General features: G+C 45.1%; 1 protein-coding gene across 3 annotated transcripts in view; it reads left to right on the top strand.

The window, feature by feature from the left end:
* The window catches only part of ints3 (integrator complex subunit 3), a 153,531-nt gene that overhangs the window by 115,090 nt on the left and 18,406 nt on the right, over positions 1-20,035 (top strand). For all 3 annotated transcript variants that reach the window (XM_073061228.1, XM_073061227.1, XM_073061226.1), the window contains one exon: positions 5,095-5,170. In XM_073061228.1, the coding sequence (XP_072917329.1) occupies positions 5,095-5,170 (76 nt within the window). The remainder of the gene's footprint in view (positions 1-5,094; positions 5,171-20,035) is intronic.

Here is a 20,035-nt window from a genome sequence, read left to right as displayed (position 1 = left end):
CAAGCTGATATTGCATGTGAGTTTTTTTTTCAACAGTGGCTTTCTACATAATAACATAAGCAGGAGCAGAAGTAGGCCATCTGGCCCGTCGAGCCTCCTCTGCCATTCAATACGGTCATGGTCTCATCTCCACCTACCTGCCTTTTCCCCATAACCCTTAATTCCCCTACTGTGCAAAAATCTATCCAACCTCGTCTTAAATATATTTACTGAAGTAGCCTCCACTGCTTCATTGGGCAAAGAATTCCACAGATTCTCCACTGTCTGGGAAAACCAGTTCCTCTTTATCTCCATCCTAAATTTACTTCCTCGAATTTTGAGACTCTGTCCCCTAGTCTGGCCTACCAGTGGAAACAACTTTACTGCCTCTATCTTACCTATCCCTTTCATAATGTTATATGTTTCTATAAGATCTCCTCTCATTCTTCTGAATTCCAGCAAGTACAGTCCCAAATGACTCAGTCTATCCTCAGTCTGACCCCCCTCATCTCTGGAATCAACCTGGTGAACCTCCTCTGCACCGCCTCCAAGGCCAGTATATCCTTCCTCAAGTAAGGAGACCAATTTCCCTCGGCATCAATAAAGTATGTCTGTCTGTCTGTCAGAATAGCACACAGTACTCCAGATGTGGCCTCACCAGTACCCTGTACAGTTACAGAATAACCTCTCTGCTCTTAAATTCAATCTCTCTAGAAATGAAGGCCAACATTCCATTTGCCTTCTTGATTACCTGCTGCATCTGCAAACTAACTTTTTGTGATTCATGCACAAGCACTCCCAAGGCCCTCTGCACAGCGGCATGCTGCAATATTTTACTATTTAAATAACAATCTGCTCTTTCATTTTTCCTTCCAAGATGGATGACCTCACATTTACCAACATTGCACTCCATCTGCCATCTTCTGCACAATTTGATGTTCCACTCAATTTAGTATCATCAGCAAATGTAGATACACTGCACTTGGTCCCTTCTTCCAGATCGTTAATGTATATCGTGAACAGTTGCGGGCCCAGAACTGACCCCTGTGGCATACCACTCACCACTGATTGCCAACCAGAGTAACACCCATGTATCCCAACTCTCTGCTTTCTGTTAGTTAACCGATCCTCTATCCATGCTAATACATCACCCTCAACTCTAGGTATCCTTATATTATGGATGTCTTTTATGTGGAAATCCACCTTCTGGAATTCCAAGTAAACAACGTTCATCTGTTCCCCTCTATCCACTGCGCTCGTTATATCCACAAAGAACTCCAGTAAGTTTGTCAAACAGGACCTGCCTTTGTTGAATCTATGCAGCATCTACCTGATAGATCCATTTCTTTACAGATGCCTCGCTATTTTTTTCTTTAATGATAGCTTCAAGCATTTTTCCAACTACAGATGTTAAACTAACTGGCCTGAAGTTACCTGCCTTTTGCCTACATCCTTTCTTGAACGGTGGCATGACATTTGCTGTCTTCCAGTCCGCCGAGACCTGCCCAGAGTCCAGAATACTCTTTGCCACTCTTCCATAAAACCGCGACTGGTGAAGCACCCGGGCAGTAGTTGTAAGCAACACACACAAAATGCTGGGAGAACTCGGCAGGCCAAGCCCAAAACGTCAGCTGTACTTTCTTCCATAGATGCTGCCTGACCTACTGAGTTCCTCCAGCATTTTGTGTGTGTGGCTTGGATTTCCAGCATCTGCAGATTTCTCTTGTTTGTGAACAGTTGTTGTATGCACGATCTCTCCCATCTCAGCCACTGAAGCTTGTGACTCCTCCAGTGTTGTCATAGTTATCTTGGTGGCCTTCCTCTCACTAGTCCCCTTCTTGCATGGTCACTCAGTTTTTGAGGATGGCCAGCTCTAGGTAGATTTAAAGCTGTGCCATATTCTTTCCATTTCTTGATGATTGACTTAACTGTACTCCAAGGGATATTCAGTGACTTGGAAATTTTCTTGCATCCATCTCCTGACTTGTGCTTTTCAATAACCTTTGTGCGGAGTTGCTTGGAGTGTTCTTTTGTCTTCATGGTGTAGTTTTTGCCAGGATACTGACTCACCAGCAATTAGACCATCCAGATACAGGTGTATTTTTACTACAGTCAAACACTTTGACTACACATTATAATTTCCATTTAACTGATTATGTGACTTCTAAAACCAATTGCCTGCACCAGTGATGATTTGATGTATCTTATTAAAGGGGATGAATACTTATGCAATCAATTATTTTGTGTTTTATATTTGTAATTACTTTAGAACACTGTGTAGAAGTCTGCTTTCACTTTGACACAGAAGTATTTTTCTGTTGATCAGTGTCAAAAAAGTCAGATTAAATCCACTGTGATTCAATGTTGTAAAACAATAAAACATGAAAATTTCCGAGGGGTTGAATACCTTTTTATAGGCAGTGTACATTAGGGGCATTTAAGAGATTCTTAGGCACATGGATGACAGAAAAATGGAGGACTCTGTAAAAAGGAAGGGTTAGATTGATCTTAGAGTAGGTTAAAAGGTCAGCACAGCATTGTGGGCTGAAAGGCCTGTTCTTTTTTTGCACTGTGAATTTAATGTACTCTGTGAGTGAGTGTGTATGTATATTGTAATTGAGGGTATTTTTATTTATTGCTTTGTACTACAAGTCAGTGATATGAAATCTGATTCTGATTCTAAATAGTGAAAAGAAAACTAAGGAATGATGGGGTACTGTTCGTGGACTGTTCAGAAACCTGATGGTGGTGGGGAAGAACCTGTACCCGGGCCATTGAGTGTAGGTCTTCAGGCTCCTGTACCTCTTCTCCGATGGTAGAAATGAGAAGAGGGCATGTCCCATATGCACAGGATCTTTAGTAATGGGTGCTGCCTCTTGCAGATATCTTTAAGGGTAGGGGATATTTGTGCCTGTAATGGAGCCTCTTGTGATCCTGTGCATTGGAGATTTTAGATCGTGCTGTGACGCAGCTAATTAGAGATTGGCAAGTTTTTGGGGATGTCCCAAACTCCGAACAAAGCAGAACGCTGGCATGCCTTCTTTGTGATTGCAAATGTGTTGGGCCCAGGCTAGATCTTTTAAGATGGAGAAGCATTCTACAAGAAGGGTCAGAGCTGTCTCTATTTCCTGAGGAGACTGAGGTCCTTTAACATCTGCCGGACGACGCTGAGGATGTTCTACGAGGCTGTGGTGGCCAGTGCTATCATGTTTGCTGTTGTGCGCTGGGACAACAGTCTGAGGGTAGCAGACACCAACAGAACTAGCAAACTTATTCGTAAGGCCAGTGATGCTGTGGGCGTGGAACTGGACTCTCTGCCGGTGGTGTCTGAAAAGAGGATGCTGTCCCAAGTTGCATGCTATCTTGGACAGTGACTCCCATCCACTCCATAATGTACTGGTTAGGCACAGGAGTACATTCAGCCAGAAACTCATTCCACCAAGATGTAACACTGAGCGTCATAGGAAGTCATTCCTGCCTGTGGCCATCAAACTTTACAACTCCTCCCTCGGAGTGTCAGACACCCTGAGCCAATAGGCTGGTCCTGAACTTATTTCCACTTGGCATGATTAACTTATTATTTAATTATTTATGGTTTTATATTGCTGTATTCCTTCACTATTCTTGGTTGGTGCGGCTGTAACGAAACCCAATTTCCCTCGGGATCAATAAAGTATGTCTGTCTGTCTGTCTGCTATTGCTAGAGCTCGATAAACAGTAGAAGGACATGGGGTGACTTAGGCAACTGATTTAAAAAAAAATCTTGCTAAATGCCTGTGAGGATTTCTTTGCTTTCCCAAAACACACCTTCCACTGTTTTCTATCTCCAGCTTCATTATTCTCTTCTGTATATAGCCCCACAAACACCTAATTTCACAGCAGGATTTTCTCTTTACAAAATGCACAAGTAAAGATTAGTTTTATTTGTCACATGCACATCGAAGTTCTGTTAACTTGCCATGTGAAGAACTGCTACTTGATCATGGGCTCTCAGCAGGATTGTAGCCCAGGCTATCTTGCAAAAGCTGCTGTCCTTCGTGTCAGTGGGTTACCTTGCCGCGTTTGTGTGGCTCAGCTGCTCACTCAGGAAGGGTTGGCATTGTTAGTTGATGGTCAAAATTCATAGATGATGCCCCATTTCACTTGGGGAGGGTGGAATTGACTGTGGAATAGCACGGCCCATAATCTCCATTTCCCTTATTAGACCAAATCGGGAGCACTCTCCACAATACTGGTCTCCTCAGCCTTTGGATAAATCATGCTGACAGCTCAATGAACATTTCTGGTCTCCAGGGCTCATGTGCAGACCACACTTGAAGAACTGTTCACAGTTCTGTTCTCCAAAGCCTTTGGTTAGGTTACACACAGCTCTTGTCTCTACAGCTCTTTGTCAGACCTTACTAGGAGCATTGTGCAATTTGACATCCCACGCCTATTCCGACATGTCTGCCCAAGACCTCCTCTACCACCATAATGAGGCCAAACTCAAGATGGAGGAGCAGCACCTCATTCTGTCTGGGTACCCTCCAACTTGATGGCATGAACATCTATTTTTCCAGCTCTCCCCACTCCCTCTTCTTTTTTTCCATTCCCCATTTTGGTTCTCCTCTCACCCTCTTCTCTTTACCTGCCCATCACCTCTCTATTTCCCTCCCTCCTTCCATGGTCCACTCTCCTTTCCTATTAGATTCCTCCTCCTTCAGACCGTTAGCACTTCTACCTATTAACTCCCAACTTTTTCCTTCTCCCCTTCCCCCGTAAACCCACCTCCTCCTCACTTGGTCTCACCTATTACCCTCTTGGTGGTACTCCTTCCCCTCCCTCCCACCACCTTATTCTGGCTTCTGCCCCTTTCCTTTCCAGTACTGTTGAAGGTCTTGGCCTGAAGTGTCTACTGATTCATTCTGATGCACAGTTTTGACCCAAAACGTCGACAGATCCTCTTCCTCTTCCATATATGCTGCTCCACTAGCTGAGCTCCTGCAGACTGATTCTGTTGCTTAATTGAATTGATCCCAGAGGGAAAGCTGGAATAATGCTGAAGATTTCTCATGATGTGGTGTGCTGTGGGTGGACCAATAATTGAAATGAAATTGTCGCCTGTTTGTGTTTCAGCTGCAGGAGTTGGTGTGTCACATCATGATGGGTAACCTGGTAATGTTTCGGAAGGATTCTGTCCTCAACATCCTGAGTAAGTCTCTGCGCCACGCCACTCCCTCTTTCCCCTGCCTGTCCCCTTCCAGTGCAGCTCTGCTGGTTCGCACCATTGGCTCGTGGGAATGGCAGCTGGGTTTGGGCCACTGTGTCGGCTTCACGTCGGGGCCTGAGCCCAGAGCATAGGGCAGCTCCTCCATACCCAGAAGGTGCTGCTTTATTTTTATAATTTATCTTTATTTAGAGGTGCAGCACAGTAACAAACCCATCTGGCCTTGCCTTCAGTACGCCTTTGAAATGTGGGAAGAAACTGGAGCACCTGGAGGAAACCCACGCGGTCATGGGGAGGCTATGTAAACTCCTTACAGTCAGCGTTGGAATTGAACCCGTGTTGTTGGGGTAGTAAAGCAATGCACTAACTACTATGCTACCTTGCCACCATTGAGAGGCATCTCTCTGCCTGTTCATTGGAGAGGGTAGGAAGGGGAGTCAAAACATTGAACAATACAGCACAGGTACGGGGCTACTGTTCTGCTGAACGAATTATTGATTAATTAATGGTTAGTGCATCACTTCACAGCGTCACCAGTGGGGGTTCACTTTCCGCCACTGACTGTAAGGAGTTTGTACGTTCTCCCTGTGACTGCGTGGGTTCCCTCTGTCTGCTCCAATTTCCTTGCACATTGCAAAGATGGGCAGGTAGGGTTAGAGAGTTGTGGGCATTCTGTGTGGCGACACGTGGGCTGCCCCAGCACCATCCTCAGCCTGTGTTGGTTGTTGATGCAATTGAGGCACTTCACTGCATGCTTCAATGTATGTTTGAGAAATAAAGCTAATCTTTAATCTCATGACACCTAATCCTTTCTGCCTGTATGTGGTCCATTTATGACCATAAGACATAGGAGCAGAATTAGGCCGTTTGGCCCAATGAGTCTGCTTTGCCATTCCATCATGCTGATTATTATCCATTTCAATGCCATTCTCCTGCCTTCTCCCTGTCTAATAAAGAACATATCAACCTTTGCTTTAACTATACCAAATGACCTGTGGTAATAAATTCCATACATTCATGACCCTCTGAGTAAGGAAATTCCTCCTCGTTTCTGTTCTAAATGGCAGTCCTATTCTGAGTCTGCACCCACTAGTCCTACACTCACCCACTATAGGAAATATTCTCTCCACATCCACTCTATCTAGTCCTTTCAATATTCGATAGGTTTAATTGAGATCCCCCCCCCCCCCCCCCATTGCTTCTAAACTCCAGTGACTGCCGGCTTCGAGCTGTCAAATGCTCCTCGCAGAATCATTCTCGTGAACCTCCTCTGGACCCTCTCCAATGCCAGCACATCTTTTCTCAGACAAGGGGCCCAAAATTGCTCACAGTGCTCCAAATGCTGTCTGACCAATGCCTTATACAGCCTTATCATTACATTGGTACTCTTGAATTCTAGTCCTCTCGATATGAATACTAACATTGCATTTGCTTTCCTCACCTCTGACTCAATATTCAATATCCATCCATTCCCTGCACCGTCATGTGTCTAACATATTGGCCTCTACCACCACTCCAGGCACCCACTATTCCCTTCTAAATAAACTTGCCCCACACTTCCCCCTCTCACCTTGTCTGAGTTACTTCAGTCCTGGGAAAAAGATACTGGCTGTCTAATTTATGTCTTTGTAATATTACAGATTTATAAGGATTAAAGGTTAGCTTTATTTGTCATAAACGTGAAATGCATTGTTTGCATCAGCAACCAACAGTCTGAGGATGTGCCGGGGGCAGCCTACAAGTGTCACCGTGCTTCCAGCGGCAACATAGCACGTCCAGCACTTACTAACCACTTCATCTTTGGAATGTGGGAGTAAACTGGAGCACTTGGAATACAGGTGGCCCCCGTTTTTCGAACGTTCGCTTTACGACAACTCGCTGTTACGAAAGACCAACATTAGTACCTGTTTTCGCTAACCAAAGAGGATTTTCGCTTTTACGAAAAAAAGACACCCGCTTTATACGTGTGTTTACCCCAAGAAAGACTACAATGACCGTGAAGCCTTGTGTGGGCAGTTGTTTGCGCATGCGTGTACGTGCGTATGCACCGATTTTTTTTTTCTCCAAATTGATTTTGGCTCGCTGTCCTCCTGAGTTTGATAAGTGAAACTACACCGTACCTACAATATTTCTACTTTATATAGGGTGTAAATTTATCATATCCTTCCTGCTTTTCTATATGTTAGTGTTATTTTAGGTTTTATGTGTTATTTGCTTTGATTTGGTAGGTTATTTTTTTGGGTCTGGGAACGCTCAAAAATTTTTCCCATATAAATTAATGGTAAATGCTTCTTCGATTTACAACATTTTGGATTACAAACGGTTTCATAGGAACACTCTTATCTTCGGATTGCGGGGGAAACCTGTAAACCCATGTGGTCACGGTTAAAATGTTCAAACTCCTTACAGTGATGGCAATTGAACCCAGCTCGCCAGTGCTCTTTCCATAGATGCTGCCTGACCTGCTGAGTTCCTCCGGCATTTTACACATGGAGCTGTAGAGTGTTATGCTAGCCACCACTCTATTGTGCTGCCCTGTCAGCTCTCTGTTCAGCCTCCCACCACTCCAGAGGAAAACAGTTCTCTCCAGAGTATCGTTCGATATTTCAAGTTCAGATTTATTTATCGTGTGCTTTGAAACATGCTGTGAAATGCACCATTTGCATTAACAACCAACACACCGAATGATATGCTGGGGGCAGCCACACATTCTCGTGCTAGTATAGCATGTTCAATAAAACTAGACATGGCAATGACACAGCAAGACAAGACTCTTTCCCAGCCTCCCTCTCACCCCCATCCCATATTCCCGGCCTGCACCCTCATCTCTGCCACATCGCAGCCTCCATGGGTTGGGATCGCATTGCATCTCACTGGAGCAGTGCAGATGGCCACTGCGGCCAGCAAAGAAAATCCTTGTAATTAGTCCCGAGAGCTCTCGCTGTACCCATTCTTTTGCCCTGCCCTGATTTCATGATCCAATACCAGAGGTCGTGGATGTGGGTTTGATTCAACATTTCTGAGAAGTTCAGATAAGACATGGATGGGAGGGGTATTCAGGGCTGTGGTCCAGATGCAGGTTGATGGGACTAAGATGATTTGGTACAGATTAGATGGGCTGAAGGACCTGTTTCTAAGCTCTATGTCCCTATGACTATGATTTTGTCTCATTTATCGCCAAGTTCAGGAATACCTTCCCAGAATCTGGAGAGTGCCATGGTAGCGTAGTGGTTAGTGCAATGCTATTACAGCTCTGCGTTGGGAGTTCAGAGTTCAGTCCCAGCGTCCTCTGTAAGGATGCCTGGTTTTCTCCGGGTGCTCTGGTTTCCTCCCATGGTCCAAAGACATACCAGTTAGTAGGTTAATTGCTCATTGTAAATTGCCCCACGATTAGGCTAGGATTAAAATGGGGATTGCTGGGTGACACAGCTTGAAGGGCTGAAAGACCCTGCTCCATGCTGTATCAGAAAAAAAATCTCCCCCTAGAGAGCCTCCTGTAAGCTTAACACTTTAACCCGGTTATCAGTCAAATGAAGGGTCTCGAACAGGGGTTTCCAACCTGGACTGTGGACCCCTTGCTTAATGGTATTGGTCATTGGGATAAAAGGTTGGGAACCCCTTGTCTAGACTCATGATGTTGACTGCCCATCCCCCTCCATGGGTGCATAGATGAATGTTGAATTCCTTCAGTGATTTGTGTGTTACATCAGTCAAATGCCCTAAAATCTGTTGTCACATTTGCTTAAGAATCACTCCTTCCCAGCACCTTTTACGTCAAAAGCACTCTAGAAAAAGAGGGGAATGAAAAACTAGAGGGCATAGCTTTAAACACAAGATTCTGCAGATGCTGGAAATCCAGAAAAACAGACACAAAATGCTGGAGGAACTCAGGTCAGGCAGCATCCATGGAAAGGAATAAACAGATGACATTTTGGTCACAGTCCTGATGAAGGGTCTCAGCCGAAACATTGATTGTATATTCATTTTAAAAAATGCTGCTTGACCCACTGAGTTACTCTATTATTTTGGCATAGGTTTAAGGTGAGAGGGGAAAGATTTGAATGGGACTACAGGGGCAACTTGACACAGAGGGTGGCGATTATATAGAATGAGGAGGTATATTACTAGCAACCTAGAAGGAGTGGTGGCATTACGTTGAAGTTGTACAAGTCGTTGGTGAGGCCGCACACGGAGTACAGTTTTGAGCACAAGACTTTGTCAGTAAGTTTGTGGGAGACACAAAATTAGGAAGTGGTAGTGAAGAAGATTATCATGGATCAGACTGATTTTGGCCAGTTCGGGAAGTGGGCAGAGGAGTGGCAAATGGATTTCAATATAAATACGTATGAGCTGATGCATTTTGGAAAGTCCAACCAGTACATGACTTAAACTATGAATGACAAGGCAATAGGGCATGTAATGGAACGGGGGAGTTAAGAGTACAGGTGCATAGCTCATTGAAGGTGGTGTCACAGACTTTTGAAAAAGGTGTTTTCTGCACTAGCCTTAATCAGTCAGTTCAATGAGTGTAGGAGTTGGGACATTATATTGCAGTGTATAAGTTGCTGGTGAGGCCACACTTGTGAATACTTCATACTGTTTTGGGGACCCTGTGGTGCAAAGGTGTGGTTAAACCAGAAAGAGTACAGAAAAAAATTGAGGATGTTACCCGGACCTGAGTTATAGGGCTCAGCAAGGTCTTTATTCCTTGGAATATAGAATGAGTGGTGACCTCATAGAAATACTGAAAATTCTGAGAAGCTGAGATAAGATGGATAGTAACAGTCTTTTCTCCAGAGCAAGGGAGTTCATAACTAGATTTGGGGTGAGACTAGATTTCTAGAAATTTATGATTTATGAAACTAGATTTCATAACATGGATTTGAGGTGAGTGGGAAGGGATTTAAAAAGATTCTGAGGGGCAATTTCTCTCCCCCCGTCCCGTCCCCCCCACGGAGGATGGTGAGTGTATGGAACAAGCTGTCAGAAGAAATCTTTGAGGACAGGTACAGTAGTATCATGTAAGAAGCATTTGGAGGGGTGGGGCTTGGAAGGATGTGGGCCAAATGCAGGAAATTGGGGCTAGCTGAGTGGGTACCATGGTCGGCATGGACTAGTTGGGCTGGAGGGCCTGTATCACTGCTCTACTTCTCTGTGTGCAGGTACATGGGAAGGAAAAGGTTAGATTGATAGGGGCAAAATGTGGGGAAATGGGATTGGCCTAGCTGAGCATCAAAGGATAGCTTCAATGCTAATGTTATCGGGCTCTGGAACGGACTTCTTGTACAATACAGTGGACTCTTAGCTTTACAATCTACCTCATTATGATTTTGCACTTTCTCCTTTACCTGAACTTCACTCTTTTCGTAGCTTTTACACTTAATTCTTTATTGTTTTACCTTGTTCTATCAGTGCACTGTATACTGATCTGATCTGTATGAACAGAATGCAAGACAAACTTGCAGTGTATCTCATAATGTGACAGTAATAAACCACTTCAGTGCCAGTCTTGGCATGGACAACTTAGCTGATTCAGATTCAGTTTATTGTCGTTTAGAAACCACAAATGCAATGCAGTTAAAAAATGAGACAACGTTCCTCCAGAATGATATCACAAAAGCACATGACAAAACAGACTACACTAGAAAATCCACATAACGTTTGGCAATCCCCAATCCAGAGTTGGAGAGGCTGCTGTGTATTAATATCGATTAATATTGATAATGATATTGATATTAATTAATATTGATAATGATATTGATATTGAAGTTAATTTTGATGGGCTTGTTCTCATGCTAGATTACTCTATGACAAGTTGTATGAATGTGACGGAGGGTATTAATAAGTTGTGAGGGCCAGATTTTTTTTTTTGTGTTCTAAAAGTGTGGCAGAGACTGAACCTGCAATCCTTGCTCCTCAGCCTTTAAATTCAGGCCCACAATTCCGGTCACGCACCCACACAGCCACTCAGAAATGAAAGGCTTTGCGGCATTTATTACAATGTCTTGTCCTCTCAGGAAATTACCTCCTCCTGCTGAAGTGGGTGTGAAGCCTGCTTGTTGTTTCTTGGGTTAATGTCAGAATCGGATTTATTACCACAGTCTTAGATGACATGAAGTGTATTGCTTTGCTGCAGCAGTACAGTGCAAAGACAAAGTGATATAAAGTACAAAAACAGTGCATACAAAGAAATACGAGGTAGTTTTCATACATTCATGACAGTCCACACATCTGATGGCGGGGGAAGAAACTGTTCCTGAATCCTGTATGTCCTCCCCAGTGGTTGTAATGCCCTGGATGGTGAGTATCCTGAGTGATGGATGTCACCACCTTGAGACATCCTCTCTCTGAGGTTACCCCCAAGGTGGGGAGGGTTGTGCCCGTGATGGAGCTGGCTGAGTCTGTGTCCCTCCGATCCTGTGCATGCCAGGTGGCGATGCGACCAATCAGAGTGCTCCCCTCCATACGTCTGTAGAAATTTGGTGACGTACTGATCTCCTCCAACTCCTAATGGTGTAGAATCGCTGGTGTACCTTCTTTGAGCTGACATCACTGTGTGCAGTACTGGGAAAGAGAAAGTAACAACAAAAGGCAGGTCAGTTAAGATTATATCTGTTAGCCCTCCTGTCGGTTGGGTCGACAGTGGATGCTGCATCCTAGCTGTCTGCATTGAAGTCGATATGCCTGCCAAGGTAGTACAATATGGAGAGCAAGCTGTTGCCCGTGCAGCATGTTCTCCCACTCCACACAGCTGATGGATCCAAAGGAATGGCAGACATCGATACAGTGTGGCACCAGCAGCATCGTGGGCTTTGCCAGTCAGCGTTGAACTCAATGTAGGGATGCCTTAGGGACTCCAGCTCCAGATTTTTCTTCTCAGTGTATTTCTGAAGCCTTCCCCGTGAGTGGGCATAGTTGCAAGGCAGCGAAGGTTTGAGATCAGAGTTTTCCTTCTCCTAGATAATGCTACCAACCTCGGTTGATGAGCCCCATCTGCCCGGAACAACTGGTTTTAAGGTGCCCGTAACCTGTCTTTGTAGAAACTGTTTTGTTGTGCTTGGAAGCTAAGCCACACGTGAAGGCTGAACTTGGTTGTCAGAGGCTATTTGAGACGCATGCCATTGGGAGTATTTAATAGGCAGTAGGAGCTCAACCCCACCCACTCCCCGGCTGTGACAACCTTAAGGAACCAAGATTACATTAGTATCTCTGTTAAAGGTTCCCCTGGAGTGACAATGAACCACACAGGGAGATCAGGGTGTTCAGGTGTACCAGTTGCCAAGTCTAGCAGGTAGCTGCAGTATACGATGAGTGAGGTAAATGGCACATTGTCCTTTATTATAACTGGGCTGGAGATGAGAAATGGGAGAATTGTTACCATTGTTCAGGGTACTGTTGAAGATACACATGGAGGATGAACTCAGTGCTGGTCTCCTTATTTAGGTAAGGATGTGTCAACATCAGAGGCAGTCCTGGAGAGATCCACTGAGCTGATACTGAGACAACAGGTTGCCCAACTGCTGCAGCTAAAGAAATCAGATTGACAGTACTGTACTAGATAGAGAGATAGCATAAGAGTTTTGCAAAGTGCTATATTGGGCAATGACAAGCCGAGAGTGAGTTTATACATCTGGTGGGAGCAAAGAATGTTGGAAGTGGCAGGATGAGTGCTTCAGGAAGGGTGTGGGACAGATGGTAGAGGAAGAATGCCAGAGGTGGGTACAGACCCACCCAGCCCTGAGACACCAGGCAAGATCATTTGATTCCAAAGAATTGGTTTATTGATCATTACAGAATGTTTTTCTGGTGCTTCCTGCTCCCTCCCCTCACCCTTCTCCTTTTCCCAACCATGATTCCCCTCTCCCTGCCCCCTTCCCACTCTCAGTCCACAGTAGAGACCCATATCAGAATCAGGTTTATCATCACTCACATATATCATGAAATTTGTTTTTCTTTTTGCGGCAGCAGTACAGTGTAATACATAAAATTACTACAGTACTGTGCAAAAGTCTTGGGCACCCTGACTCTATATATGTGCTTCTGCACAGTCATGTATATTCTTTGGAGTATGGAAGAGGGAAGGGAATCTGGTATTGGTTTATTATTGTCACATGCACCAAGACCCAGTGAAAAGCTTGTCTTGCATACTGCTCAGTCAGATCAAATCATTGCCCAGTGCATTGAGGCAGAACAAAGTAAAACAATAACAGTGCAGAGTAAAGTGTAAAAGCTACTGAGGACACGGCCTGGAAGACTAACGTGCCTTCAGGGTGCTGGATTTCCATGGCTCTGGAGACAGGCTGACTCACGGCCAGTGCCCCTGACTGAGGCGTCGCAGGAGAACACTTAACATCGGGAGCAGCGGGTTAGCTGCTGTGTGTCCAGAGCTCTGAGCCCTGTGGCCGGTTCTCTGGGTGCAGAGCTCAGAAAAAGCGAAGTAACAGACTCTTAACATCATAAATCAGAGAGTTGTTTGTTATGTCTCCCCTCTCGCTGTGAAACGGAGACACCTCTTTCTCCCTTGTTAGGGAGAGAGAGTGCCTGTGGTATGCCAAATTACCAAGTGAGCAAGTAGTCTTTGGGGTTCTGCAAGTCTGTGCTTTGCTGCACGCTTGGATGCTCAGTGGAGGGTGTGGTCGTTGCCTTGCTGCTTGTGTGTGTGGGGGGGTTTCTTTGGGGTTCTAATGTTTAACTGTCGTTCATTCTTTGGGCACTCCTCTGTTTTCCTGGATGTTTGTGAAGAAAAAGAATTTCAGGATGTATATTGTATACATTTCTCTGACATTATATGTACTTATTGAATAGTGCAGTGCAGGTTAACGATAAATTGCAAGATCATAAGGTAGATTCTGAGGCCAAGAGTGCATCTTATTATGAAAAGCCTGGTAGTGTGCACTTTCTTATGCCCGATGGGAGAGGGAAGAAAGGCATGGGGTCTTTGATTACGCTGCTTGCTTTAATGAAGCAGTGAGAAATGTTGATGGAGCCCATGGAGGGAGGGCTGCTTCCTGTGCAGAGCAGTTGCCAACCAAGATCCTTGGGACAGGACAGGGTTAGATGTTGAGCTGCTTCCACTAGAGTCCTGAAATGAGGAAACATAGTTCCAGGCTTAGGGGAAGTAATTTAAAATTGCAATTTGAGTTAGAACAAGGTAAAACAACAATATTGCAGAATAAAATGTAAAAGGTACTGAAGAGTGCAATGTATGAGGTGAGTCTCTGGAATTCTCTGCCCCAGTGGGTGGAGTTGCAGAGGGCTAGATCATCAAGAGGAAGTGGATTCTGTTTTGGAAAGATCAGGGAATTGAGGACAAACCTGGTTCGGTGGCAGTGGTACCGCTATTAATGTTAACTGCTACCCTACTGTGCCACCTTTCTGAACTTCATCGCGTACAGACCCAGAAACGTCAGACGCCTATATGTCACACCTGGGATCAGGGTGGGGTTGGTTGGCATGTGGACTTAGAAAAATGGAAATATTGAAGGGAACCAAGGGTACGGATGACACAAAAATTAGGAGGTGTAGTTGATAGTGAAGAAGGTATTGTAGAAGGATCTTGATCAGTTTGAGAGGTGGGCCAAGGAATGGCAAATGGATTTCATTTCACTTAAGTGTGAGATGATACACTTTGGAAAGTCAAACCAGCGTAGGACACTGAGAAGTGTTATGGAACAGTGTACACGCACACATTTCATTGAAAGCTGCATCACAGTAGACAGGGTGTTGAGAAAGGCATTGAACACACTGGCCTTCATCAGTCTGAGAACTGAGTGTAGGAGTGGGACATAATGTTGCAGTTGTTGGTGAGGTTGCTCTTGGAGTTCAGTGGAGAGTTTAAAGATGCAGTTAAACTGGAAAGAATGCAGGAGAGTTTTATGAGGATGCTGAGTTATTGGGAGAGTTTGGCCAAATAAGAAAGATGGTAGCAGTGTTCCCCCTAGGTCAGGAGAGTCCAACGTGACATGAGAGGGGAGCGATTGAGAAGAGACCTGAGGGACAACTTTTCCACATTGAGGGTGGTGAGTATATCGAATGAGCTGCAGAGTGAGTGATTGAAGCAGATACGACAGTCTGATTTAAGATGCACTTGGATGGTACATGGAGGGGTGGGACATGAGGGATATGGGCCGAATGCAGGAATTTGGGGCTAGCTGAGTGGGACCGTGGTCAGCACGGACTGGTTGGGTCGAAGAGCCCTGTATCTATGGAACTGTGACTATAATGGCAACTGGCATAGACTTGATGGGCTGAATGGCCATCACCTCTATCGTGATGGAATGAATGTGAGTGATCCAAAGCGCTAAGGCTGGTGATGAAATTCTCTGGATAGGATTATTAATATCTGCCACCCTTGCCTTGAAGTAGATTCTGTGGGAGAGCTTTTTATTAAGCTCCTCAACAGATATGTGAATGTGTCTGGCTGTCACTTGTCTGCATCGGAGGAATTGTAAACAGATTTAATTGAAGCAAGCTTAGCTGCAGTGCGACAGACTGTCTGGTGTTTCATTAGAATTGTCAGAGAAGAGTGGTAGTCGCTCTCCGTGTGAAGAAGTAATTAATATGGCCAGCCAGCTGACCTTTCTCCATCTCTTTCTGACCAATTTAATCGTGGTAGGGTTAATGTCGGGGAGCAAAATGCCTGGGGTGAGGTCAAGAAACCGAAGGTTCAGGGCGAAATGAAATAATTCCGTAAGAAATCAATACAAGGAGTCGGCACACTCGTTGAGGGAAATGTTAATTCTGACATTAACCAGACGGACTTGTGAGAGAGAGAAATGCGTGTGCCGTGAGAGAAATCACCAGAAAATAAAATTACTAAAGCTCAGCTGAAGAAGGTGAAAAATACAGTAATTAATACCTGACACTGCTGCTGTAAATATCAGTGCTCTCGAGAATGTGCCTCGTTTAATTTCCCTGCGTTCTTCCTGGGATTGAAAGGCCCCGGGAGGTTAACAGGCAACAGTTTAGCTTCACCCTGTGCTTTGTGGTTTGGAACTCATTAGCCAGGCATTTTGGCTGGTTAGCGAGATGGGCTGTGGTCTGAGTGATGACATTCTTGTTGTTCTATCCTCACCCACCAGCCATCATCAAGTACTTGTCTCCCCAGGATACTGTCAGTTTCCTGCTGTGATGATGACTCTCCCAGTTCCATCGATTTCCTCCCCCTGTCCTGCTTCTATTCTAACATCCTGCTCCACTCCATCCCGCTTTCTCAGCCCTACTAAACTCTGACTCTCAACCCATCCCAGTCACAGAACCCTGCTGAATCCTGACTTTTGTTTCTCTCTCCCATTCCAAACCATTTTTCAGCTCCCCATCCCCCCTGGCCCAACTGTGATTGTCCTTCGCTCTAAATGCCCTTGTTATACTCTCCATACCTTCCCTTCCCCATGCTGTCCTCTCACACATGGCCCACCCGAATCCCTGCCCCTTCTCTCCTCCATTGCACCATACTTTACCCCTACTGGCCACCCTCCACCCAGATGATACACAGTTAGAGCAGCAACTCCTGAATGGGGTGGTGGCCACGGGAGATGAAGGTTCCTGCTGCCCCGCCCGATCTCTAGCAGTGAATTCTGATCCTGGCTGTCCTCGACATTGTTGCCATGGGCAGTGCATGCATTTCTTAGGTAGTCAAAGAGCACTAGAGCACAGAAACAGGTCCCTTTGGCCCATCCATTCCATGCTGAACTATTATTCTGCCCAGTCCCATCAACCCATGTGTGGACCACAGCCATCCATACCTCTCAAATGCATCTATCCAACCTTCTCTTAAATATTGAAATCAAACCCGCATCCACTTCTTGTACTGGCAGCTCGCTCCACACTCACACCACCCTCTGACTGTAGAAGTTCAGCCTCATGTTTCCTTTGAACATTTCGCCTTTCATGACCCCTTTCTCGAGTCTCACCCGATCTCAGTGGAAAAGCCTGCTTGCATTTACTCTATCAATACCCCTCAAAATTTTGTATGACCTTATCAAATCTCCCCCTATTTAATGCTCCAGGGATTAAAGTTCTATCCTTTTAACCTTTCCCTATAATTCTAAAGATGTGAGTTAATTGGGCAGCTCAGTCTCGTTGGGCCGATGGGGCCCATTTACTGTGCTGTATCTCTGAATTATAAATCATTAGGGGTGTCTCAGGGTGTTCGAGGCATGGCACGCCTTGAATAATGAAGGTCTGGGAGCGAGTGGCAGGTAGCAGTTTAATCAGGGAACATCACACAGCGGCTGAGCACCAGCTGTGCGTGGGTGATGGACGCACTCAAATTAAATTGCATCCTCTTGTTTGCAATTCACAACGTGTTCCCTTATTAAATGCACAACATAGAAATAAAGGTTTGAGATGCTTGGCATTGCACTGAGGCCCCAGTGAATCTGAGGCGCAGGTTTAGCCATAACTAGAGTATCTTGTTCATTGCACCTGAGACACGGTATGTGATTTGGGAGATTTATCTGGAGAATTATTGATAATTGGTTTATTATCACCTCATGTACCGAGGTACAGTGATAAAACTGTTTTCCATGCCATCCATACAGATCATTTAATCACCTCAATGCAAGGGGAAATAATAACAGAACTTACTGTTTGGGAAACTTTGGAACAGCATGGTCATGTAGCGGTTAGCATAACACATTATCCAGTGATCTGGATTCATTCTGCCACTGACCATGTGGGTTTCCTCAGGGTGCTTTGGTTTCTCCAAAGGAGTACAGATTATTTGGTTACTACTGGGCAGTGGAGGCCTGTTACTGTATCTCTAGATAATTGAACATCGTGTTACAGTCAGAGAAAGTGCACTTAAGGTAGACAATTAGGTGAAAGGCCATGAGATAGATTGTGAGGTCAAGAGTCCATCTTGTCTGTTCAACAGTCTGACGACAGTGGAATAGAAGCTGCTCTTGAGCCTGGTGCTACGTTCTTTCAGGCTTCTGTATCTTCTGCCAAGCTGAGTGGGGGGAGAAAAATGAATATCTGGAATGGGTGGGAACATTGATTACGTTGGTAATTCTTAGTGAAAGTTGGAAGAGTCCTGTATTGGGAGAGAGCATGTTGAGGAGAGAGGTACTAACATACCGAAAGGTTGAGACATTGGAGAGATACTGTTCCATTTAGCAGGAGGGCCAGGAACCAGGTAAACACAAAGGAAAAACAAAAGAAAGAGTCCATCATTTTGGGGATCAGAGGGGGCACCTTCTTCACACAGACAGCAATGAGAACCTGGGAGCCACTGCCAGAGAAAGTGGTGCAGGCGGAATCACTGGCAGTGTTTAGGATGAGCACTTGAGTTATCTATGGGCCAAGATCATAATAAAAACATAGAAAACCTACAGCACAATACGGGCCCTTCGGCCCACAAAGCTGTGCCGAACATGTCCTTACCTTAGAAATTACCTAGGGTTACCATAGCCCTTTATTTTTCTAAGCTCCATGTGCCTGTCCAGGAGTCTCTTAAAAGACCCTATCATATCTGCCTCCACCACCATCGCCAGCAGCCCATTCCACGCAGTCACCACACACTGCGTAAAAAAAAAAAACAACTTACCTCTGACATTTCCACTGTACCTAGTTCCAAGCACCTTAAAACTATCCCTTCTCGTGCTAGCCATTTCAGCCCTTGGAAAAAGCCTCTGACTATCCACACAATCAATGCTTCATCATCTTATACACCTCTATCAGGTCACTTCTCATCCTCCGTCACTCCAAGTAAAAAAGACTGAGTTCACTCAACCTATTCTCATAAGGCATGCTCCCCAATCCAGGCAACATCCTTGTAAATCTCCTCTGCACCCTTCCTATGGTTTCCATGTCCTCCTGTAGTGAGGTGACCAGAATTAAGCACAGTACTCCCAAGTCCTATACAGCTGCAACATTACCTCTTGGCTCCTAAACTCAATCCTACGATTGATGAAGGCCCATGCACTGTATGCATTCTTAACCACAGAGTCAACCTGCGCAGCAGCTTTGAGTGTCCTATGGACTTGGACCCCAAGATCCCTCTGATCTTCCACACTGCCAAGAGTCTTACCATTAATACTATATTCTGCATCATATTTGACCTACCAAAATGAACCACTTCACACTTACCTGGGTTGAACGCCATCTGCCACTTCTCAGCCCATTTTTTCATCCTATCAATGTCCCGCTGTAACCTCTGACAGCCCTCCACACGATCCACAACACCCCCAACCTTTGTGTCATCAGCAAATTTATTAACCCATCCCTCCACTTCCTCATCCAGGTCATTTGTAAAAATGACGAAAAGTAAGGGCCCCAGAACAGATCCCTGAGGCACACAACTGGTTACTGACCTCCATGCAGAACATGACCCGTCTATAACCACTCTTTGCTTTCTGTGGGCAAGCCAGTTCTGGATCCACCAAGCAATATCCCCTTGGGTCCCATGCCTCCTTGCTTTCTCAATAAGCCTTGCATGGGGTACCTTATCAAATGCCTTGCTAAAATCCATGTACACTACATCTACTGCTCTACCTTCATCAATGTGTTTAGTCACATCCTCAAAAAATTCAATCAGGCCCATAAGGCACAACTTGCCTTTGACAAAGCCATGCTAACTATTCCTGATCATATTATGCCTCTCCAAATGTTCATAAATCCTGCCTCTCAAGGTCTTCTCCATCAACTTACCAACCACTGAAGTAAGACTCACTGGTCTATAATTTCCTGGGCTATCTCTACTCCCTTTCTTGAATAAGGGAACAACATTTGCAACCCTCCAATCCTCCAGGACCTCTCCCGTCCTCATTGATGATGCAAAGATCATCACCAGAGACTCAGCAATCTCCTCCCTCGCCTCCCATAGTAACCTGGGGTACATCTCATTTG

This window comes from Hemitrygon akajei, chromosome 11, assembly GCF_048418815.1.
Source record: "Hemitrygon akajei chromosome 11, sHemAka1.3, whole genome shotgun sequence".
NCBI lineage: Eukaryota > Metazoa > Chordata > Chondrichthyes > Myliobatiformes > Dasyatidae > Hemitrygon > Hemitrygon akajei.
Note: the sequence above shows the minus strand (reverse complement) of the source record. Positions and strands in the feature narration are given on the sequence as shown.